The 8,477-nt window shown below is 49.1% G+C and overlaps 1 protein-coding gene across 1 annotated transcript in view; it reads right to left on the bottom strand.

Annotated features, from left to right (window-relative positions):
- The window catches only part of CCNF (cyclin F), a 28,663-nt gene extending 20,313 nt beyond the window's left edge, over window positions 1-8,350 (bottom strand). Inside the window, exons 1-6 of the mRNA XM_003790805.2 lie at window positions 8,312-8,350; window positions 6,585-6,739; window positions 4,983-5,089; window positions 2,948-3,015; window positions 1,142-1,335; window positions 835-888 (exon numbers count right to left, since the gene is read on the bottom strand). Coding sequence (XP_003790853.1) covers window positions 835-888; window positions 1,142-1,335; window positions 2,948-3,015; window positions 4,983-5,089; window positions 6,585-6,739; window positions 8,312-8,327 — 594 coding nt within the window. The 5' untranslated portion in view covers window positions 8,328-8,350. The remainder of the gene's footprint in view (window positions 1-834; window positions 889-1,141; window positions 1,336-2,947; window positions 3,016-4,982; window positions 5,090-6,584; window positions 6,740-8,311) is intronic.
- Window positions 8,351-8,477: the final 127 nt, after the last annotated feature.

Here is an 8,477-nt window from a genome sequence, read left to right as displayed (position 1 = left end):
ACTTGAGCCACAGGTGCCGAGCCTGCTCTTGCCTTTATCTTTATTTTTTTTGAGACAGGGTCTCAACTCTGTCATCCTGGGGTTTGAGCCTTGTGGTTATCATAGTTCACAACAACCTCAAACTCTTGGGCTCAAGTAAGCCCCTTGCTAGAAATAACTTCTATAAAGATAAACCACTTGACAGCCAACAGAAGTATGAATTGGAAGAGGCCCTACTGTCTTCCTATGGGTTTGGACTTGGCCCACAGGACCCCTGACTTGGCTCTACACCCCCTCAAGGGCCTGCCCTTCACACATGCCACCAACAGAGCTGCCCTGAGCCTGAGCTGCGTGTACAGGATGTTGGCAGCTCTCAGGGCCCCTGCCCTCAGCACCCCTCCCTGATACTTTTGTTGCGCCTGTCTCTACAAGCCACCTCCATCCCTAAATTTGTTGCAAAGGCACACATTGATGACAAAGCTCATGAGGACGTGAAGATCAGAGGCGTCTGGGCAAGCAGCGGGAGAGGCCTGCCAGCAGCACAGCCACAGGCAGGGAAGCTGACACCACACGGTCAGGTCCTCCTGTGTTCTCTCTGCAGTTCTGACCAGCACCCAGGGCTGGGTCACATCACTCACTCATGGCCACATAGGCAGTGAGGGTGGAGCCAGGATCTGACCCTATGGCTAGTCCCTATGTGCCATCCTGCTCCATGAGGCCTAGAGCTGTCTGGGTAGGGCACAGCTTTGCTTTCAGCCATGGATGCCCTCTTATGCTGCTTTTCAAGTTCTTTCTGGATAGGGGCCAGGGATGTGTCAAACAATGCAGAGTCCAAGTGCAGTGAGCAATTCTCACCTCAAAGAGACTTAGCACTCTTCCCAAGCAGTGAAGTATAGATGCTTTATGAGTCTATAAAAAAAAAAGAGAATGAAGTATGATCATGAGCAGAGAGAACTACTCACTGCTGCCCCAGTCGTGTGTCTGTGCCCCTATCCTCCCACCCCGTCACCTCCCGCACAGGACCACTCTGTCTCCAGTTCCCATGCTTTGTACAGCCCCTTGGGTGCTTCCAGCTGTCAACACATCTACCAAGAACCCTGCAGCCCAGCAGTCTAGCTTCAGAGGTTTCCTATGTCCCAGGACTCCTTTCACCGGGACTTACTCTCTGCAGCTGGCACTCTGCCCTGAGGCTCTCGTGGACCACGGCCTTGCAGCAGCTTCCAGACACTGACCATGGTGGGCGGATAAAGAGCCAGACAAAGGGCGCGGCACCTGCATTCAGCCGCTCGGAGAGACTAAAGAAGTGAGAGGCCTTTAGGCCATTCACTTCTGCACGGCCCTCATCAGACACAGACACTGTGGGAACAAACAGAGCAGAACCAAGGGTGTCTTGGGGGAACAGACACAGAAAGTTCTCCAGTCTTTTTGAAAGTCTAAAACCTCAAGCCCACCATAGTGCAAAGCTGTTAGCGTCTTGGGAGAAAAGAGTCTGCTGAGGTGGGGCTCTTTCCCCTCTCCCTCTAAGGGCTAGAACTCCATGCCTATGTGACCCTGAGCCCTGCTGCAGTCTGCCCAGAGCCTGGAGGCTTTATGTGCTATCTTCCCTCCAACTGGGAGCCAGTTGCCTGAACCCTGCTAATGTGTGCAGGGTAGGGGTGGGGATTCTTTCTGGGACAATAATGTTTTAAGATTAAACAAAGGACTTGGTTGTACAACTTTGTAAACTGTGCACTTTAGATGTGTGAGTTATATGGTGTATGTGTCATGCATAGGAACTGCTCTCTGAAGGGATGGTGGGGTAGGAGCTCAGCTCTTCCAAGCCTGGAAGATGGGGAGGTTGGTTATAGTCTCTGTGGTCACAATTCTGACAGCTGACCAAGGCAGGGAACACCTATCAGTAAGATACCAGACCATTTAGAAGTAGGAAAATCAGAGGCTACACTCTAGTTTTTTGTTTGCTTGTGTTTTGGAGACAGGGTCCTCACTCTGTTACCCAGGCTAGACTACAGTGGTACAATCATAGCTCTCTAGAACCTTGAACTCCTGGGCTCAAGTTATCTGATCCTCCTGCCTCAGATTTCCAAGCTGGGATTACAGGTACAGGCATGCACCACCATGCCTAGCTAATTTTTTAATATTTTGTAGAGATGGGTTCTTGCTACATTGCCCAAGCTGGACTTAAACTCCTGGTCTCAAGTGATCCTCCCACTTCGGCCTCTTAAACTGCTGGACTTTTAGGAACCTGCTTACCCCAGTGTTTATGTGTCTTGGGAGCTGGGATAGCACAGGCTGTGGGTTCATTCTTTGGGGTCCTGAGCAGGTAAGCAGGAATTGGTAGAAGAAAAGGCTGTGGAGGGGCGTGGTGGCTCATGCCTATAATCTTAGTACTCTGGGAGGCCGATTGTTTGAGCCCAGGAGTTTGAGGCTATAGTGAGCTCTGATGATACAATCACACTCCAGTGCAGGCAACAGAGCTAAAACAAAGCTAAAAACAAGGCTGCACGAGGTTCTTTCAAAGAGCACCTGGCCCCTGGGATGCAAGAGTCCCAGCTCTGCCCTGTATATATCTGCTTTTGGCTTTGAACTCTAGCTCCCTATATTATTGATATCCTGTGAAACTAAACACACTGACTTCGTCTTCAGAGTTCCACAGAGGATGGCCAAGGAGAGGAGCTGTGATCCACAAGTGGGCCTCGGTGTTAATAGGACAAAAGACAAGGAGCCTGGGGAAAGGCTGGTTTGCCGGAACAGCCCGCATTCTGAATCTATGGCTTAGAGTTATTCTTTGCCAACAAAACTAATGGGCTTACTAAAACATAACGTGACTCTTGTATCCTACAATGTCAAAGTGTCATCAATGGATGTCTCAGCAGTGTACATCTGGGCACAAGCTCCTGAGAAGGGACAGTCAGGCAGACTGAGATAGCAAGAACAGCAGTGTAACTGCCTGAGTGGGGTGACCACTTACGGCCTTCGTTGTAGAGGTAGGCAATCCCCAGCTTCACAGCAGCTTCAAAATTTCCCTTTTCAGCAGCCCTGAAAAATTAGGAACACAAAACATCGCACTATTTTATGCCCAGAAGGCTATGGAGTATTATAGCACTTAAAGCTGGAATACTTGTTCATCTTTCTACATAATATAGTCAAATATGGATTATCCACTAAATATCCACCTATGCTTTATCATAGATGATCCTTGAAAACCTTAGGCTCTGTGAAAGCTGTGCAAGAAGCCAGTCACAAAAGATCACATATTGTATCATCCCAGGTATATGAAATGTTCAGAACAGCAAATCCACAGAGATAGAAAATTAACCTAGGATTAAGGGGATTGTGGGAAAAATCCACCTACCTCACCTAGGATTTCGAGGATTGTAGGAAAAATAGGGAGTGACTATTGATGGGTACAAGGTTTCTTTCTTTTTTTTTTGAGACAGTCTTAAGCTAGGTGCAGAATGCCATGGAATCATTATAGTTTACATCAACTTCCAACTCTTGGGCTTGAGGCTCAATTTTTCTATTTTTAGTATAGTCAGGGTCTCATTATTGCTCAGGCTGGTCTTGAACTCATGGACTCAAGCAATCCACCTACCTCGGCCTGCCAGAGTGCTAGGATTACAAGTGTGAGCCACTTTGCCCAGCTGGGTACAAGGTGTCTTTTTGGGGTAATGAGAATATTTTAAAGTTATATAATGGTGATGTTTATACAACTCTGAATGTAGCAAAAACTACATAGAGCAATTTTGAACGTTTTTTTTTTTTTTTTTTTGGCTCAGTGCCTACAGCACAGTAGTTATAGTGCCAGCCACATACACAGAGGCTGGCAGGTTTGAACCTGGTCCAGGCCAGCTAAACAATAATGACAACTGCAACAAAAAATAGCTGGGCATTATAACAGGCGCCTATAGTCCCAGCTATACGGGAGGCTGAGACAAGAGAATCACTTAAGCCCAAGAGTTTGAGGTTGCTGTGAGCTGTGATGCCATAGCACTCTACTGAGGGTAACATAGTGAGACTCTGTCTCAAAAAAAAAACAAAGAAACTTTTTATTGAACACTTTTTTTTTTTTTTGTGGAGACAGAGTCTCACTATGTTGTCCTGGGTAGACTTCTGTGGCATCACAGCTTGCAGCAACCTCAAACTCCAGGGCCCAAATGATCCTCTTGTCTTAGCCTCCTGAGTAGCTGGGACTACAGGCATCTGCCACAACACCCAGCTAGTTTTTTCTATTTTTAGTAGAGATGGGGTCTTGCGCTTACTCAGGCTGTTGTCAAACTCCTGAGCTCAAGCAATCTACCTGCCTTGGCCTCCCAGAGTGCTAGGATTATAGGCGTGAGCCACTGTACCAGGCTGAGTTGCACACTTTAAATAGGTGAATTATATGGTGTGTGGATTATGTCTTACTATGAAATACACAGTTTATCCAGAAGGAGCTCCAGGGTGGCTAAGGCAACACAGATGTCTTACACTTACTATCTGGATCTCTGGCAACTTGAGTGGGTGGGGGCTAGAGCGAACCCTAGTCAGGAAAATCCCCTCCCAAGTTATGGCTTTTCAGTTTGTTAAACTTCAGTCTGAGCCTGGATTTAAGAGTGGCCTGCCTCGTGCCCTCAGTGCACTTGGGTCATGGGGCAGGTTGCTGGCCTGTGGATCACAAGCAGTGGGATCAGACCATGAGGAGAACGCAATAGAAATTAAATACCTCATGCTGCTGTGACCCAAGGAAAAGAAGGCTGGATCAAGTTTCCATATGTAAGTGACTTGAGTTTGGGTCATGTGGGAACCCTCTGGAAGGACTGTGGGCCTGTGCCAGCGAAGAGGGCAAATGGCACAGTGTGTGGCTCAATGAATGAGGTCTATGGCCCTCGGTCAGTCCCCAGGAATAAGGCAGCCATGGGAGCAAGCAATAGGAAAATTACTCCTGAGCCAGGCCCTGGGATATAGGCTGGCACACTGGGAGGCCCAGAGGCATAGGAACAGAGATGTTTTCAGGGTACACGTACCTTTCAAAGAGCTTCAAGTTCTTCGGAGAAGGCCACAGCTCCTGGAAGCTGGCACACGCCCACACACTGGCATGATTATCCACCAGGTACTTCAAGTGGGAGTGTACCTGCAAAACCACAGAGCCAGGGCTTACTGAGGGGCCACCTAGAAGCTCCTGAAGACAGGATATAGACACACGGTCTCCTGTGTCTCCATCCTAATCCCACGTAGTAAAGAACCCTTGTCTCTGTGCACACAAGTAACAGCTGCTCTGGACAGAGAATCAAGCCCAGAAATGAAGTTTCTCTGAAGTTCTAATGGGGAGAGGGCAGGGGACAATGGTCCTAGAAGGAGTAACAAGAACTCAGGTTGTGGAAGAAGGGTAACATTTCTGCAAAGGTGTATACCTGCAAAGACTGGGGAAACTGACTCTGAATAGAGCCAGATAGGACAGAAACCTATTTAATGCTTCTCCACTGAGGCCTTGCTATGTGGCCCAGAGCTCACAGGGGCTGTAGGAAAAGATTGACACCTACAACACTGGCCTCAGGTAGCATGTTAAGCCTCTGCTCTGGGTGGACACAGGACTCTGAACACAGGTAAGCATCTTATGCACTAAAATCTGCACCCGTGGCTTTTACATGTATAAAGTATATTATAAGTAACAGAATTGGCTTTAGGAAATAGATTCTTTTAGTTTTCCCACAAATTTGCTGTGTACCATAGCTTAAGTCACTCAAAGTGAGTCTATGGTTTCAGTATTTGCAAAAATAACTCCTAGACTAGACTTGTTAAATGGATTTGTTCTCAAAATAACTTTTTATTCTTTTTAACATTATCTTTTTTTGAGACTCAAGAGTCTCAAGCTGTCGCCTTGAGTAGAGTGCTGTAGCATCATAGCTCACAACAACCTCCAACTCTTGGGCCAAGCAATCCTCTTGCATTAGTTTTTCTATATTTTAGTAGAGAAAAGGTCTCACTTGTGCTCAGGCTGATCTCGAACTCGTGAGCTCAAGCAATCCTCAGTCTTCCAGAGAACTAGGATTACAGGCATGAGCCATTGTGTCTGGCCAACGTTATCTTATTATTATTTTTTTTTTGAGACAGAGCCTCAAGCTGTCACCCTGGGTAGAGTGCCATAGCATCACAGCTCAGAGCAACCTCCAACTCCTGAGCTCAAGTGAGTCTCCTGCCTCTGCCTCTCAAGTGCTGGGACTACAGGTGCCCGCCACAATGCTCGGCTACTTTTTGGTTGCAGCCATCATTGTTGTTTGGCAGGCCCGGGCTGGATTCGAACCCGCCAGCTCAGGTGTCTGTGGCTGGCGCCTTAGCCGCTCAAACCACAGGCGCCGAGCTTGTTATCTTATTTTTTAAGTGATGCAAATTTCTCCACCATAAAAGGGAACTTTCTCTGTCACTATTTTGACAGAGATGAATAAACACAAACCTGAGTGTGCCGTCCCTGTCACTGGAACATCATCAAGCACTTAGTAATAACATCTTCCTTGTTCTCTTTGCCCCCCAGTATAGTCAAAGTTTTGCTCTGACATTTAAGGAAGTGAGGCCGTGATGGTGTAACCAACACAGCTAAGAGTTCACACGGTTTTCGTGTGGCAACTTACAGCTCGGATAGCAAGGATGTCCCCAACAGAAAGCCATTTCAGGATATGAAAAAGGACATCTTCAGGGAGACTCAAGATGGTTAGGCTTCGGGGCCGTCTTCTTACTCTTCGCTTCATAGGATAACAGAAACACTTGGCACACCTACAGTGGACCACTTAAAAAAAAATTCCATAGGTTTCAATAAGATGAAAAGTTACATCTGAAGATGATCTAATAGTTACCATCTCTTGTCCCACAAGAGAAGGAACTGATATTTCTAGTCACAAACAAAAATTAAATAATAGAGTAGCACTATACAAATTACAGAAGGCATCATCAGTTGTTCAAATATTCAGCAAATATCTATGGGGAAAAGCAGACATCCTGTAACTTAGCTATTGGGACAGTTTCTGATCCAGAGCCCACACGATAAGCAGGAAGGGGAAAGCAGCCCATGCTGAGAAGGGTTTTCCTTATACCGTCACTCTCAGGAAGGCCCCTTGGGCCTTTGCAGCTTGCCTCCTTGTACATATGAACAAAAACAATTATGTTCGAGATGGACCTATAGGCTTGAGAAATCTAGTTTTGAGTCCAAATTAGGAGGGTCAAGCTTGCAGAGAAGCAACAGACTTGGAGGCCACGCCAGTCCGTGTCTGAGCTCTGCAGAGCTGCCCAGTCCCTGAGTCTGTCTTCCTTTTTAAAGGGAGGAGTTGACAGCTACTCAGCAAGGAGACTGTTCCACTCCCAACACAGACCTAGACCTACACAGGCTCAGTTATGAAAGGAGAAGCAGCCTCCACGCTAGCAGCCAGCTCAGCCACCTTGCCCTGAAGAGCTCTTCCCCTCTCCCCACTTCAGGCTTCCACTCCAGCCATCTCTTCTCCTCCAGCCATTCTTTCCTCCTAAGCAGATGGCCTTGCCCCGTCTCGCTGGAAAATAGAAGACCTCAGACAGAAACTTCAAGAGCCTCCTCCTCGTCTACAAATGTACCCATCTGTCTATCCATTCCTCCTCCCATTCCCCACAGAATCCCTCCTATGGCATCTCCAGCGACTGTCCCCTCCCTTATCTTGCCCTGGGTCTTCCTGTCAGCAACTGAATGGGCTGTGAAAGACAAACGTATTCCCAGGGTGGCTAATTTCCACAGATCGCGTAGGTCTTACATATAACGCTCCCCATTCTCTCCTTCTAGGGCAGACACTTGGAATCTCTAACAATCACTATCACAATAGTTGGTGTTTACTGCGCCCTCGGCACGTGTGGAGCTCTTCAGGGAACAGGTTCCCCTGTCCCCGCGGCTAGGGAGCTGGCAGATGCCGGCGCCACCGCCCCTCAGGGCGCCGACGGCACGTTAGGCCTCCCCCCGAGTGACCGGATCGCTTCATTCCGCCACACTCGGCCAGCTCCCGACCCTCAAACCGGAGGGGCAGCAGCAGCCAGACCCGAGCTGCTACCTTCCCCGGGGTCAAGACAGGAAGCCCTCTGCGCGGGAGGAGCCGCCTCGAGGGGGCGCGGGAGCCCCGGGCATTTAAACTCCGCATCCCGGACGCGGGCAGTCTCAGGACTGGGGGTGCCCCGTGCTCTAAGGCGGTGTGATCCCACTGGAGTAAGAGGCGCGAACCCGCCATGCCCACTGTAACGGGGACTCTTATCCCTCAGGACCCGCCATTCCCCTAGTCGGGCAGGCAGCAGGGGCGAGGGGCTGTGATCTGCAGCGCTCTCCTCCCGCCTGTGCCCGCGCACTCACCGCCGCCGCTCCCCATTGCTGGGCTGGCTCCACAGCCACCCGCGCCTCCCGCAAGCGCGCCGGCGCCCAGGCCAGTGAGCACCGCCCCACGCAAGCGCCGGCTCTCTCCACCCGCTGCCCGCCCCAGTATTCAAACGTGCCCAGAGCTCCCATTGGCCTGCCTACG

Source organism: Otolemur garnettii, unplaced genomic scaffold (genome assembly GCF_000181295.1).
Source record: "Otolemur garnettii isolate 467f Iridium unplaced genomic scaffold, OtoGar3 scaffold00044, whole genome shotgun sequence".
Taxonomy (NCBI): Eukaryota; Metazoa; Chordata; class Mammalia; order Primates; family Galagidae; genus Otolemur; species Otolemur garnettii.
The sequence above is the reverse complement of the archived record's forward strand: the minus strand, read 5'-3'. Positions and strand labels throughout refer to the sequence as shown.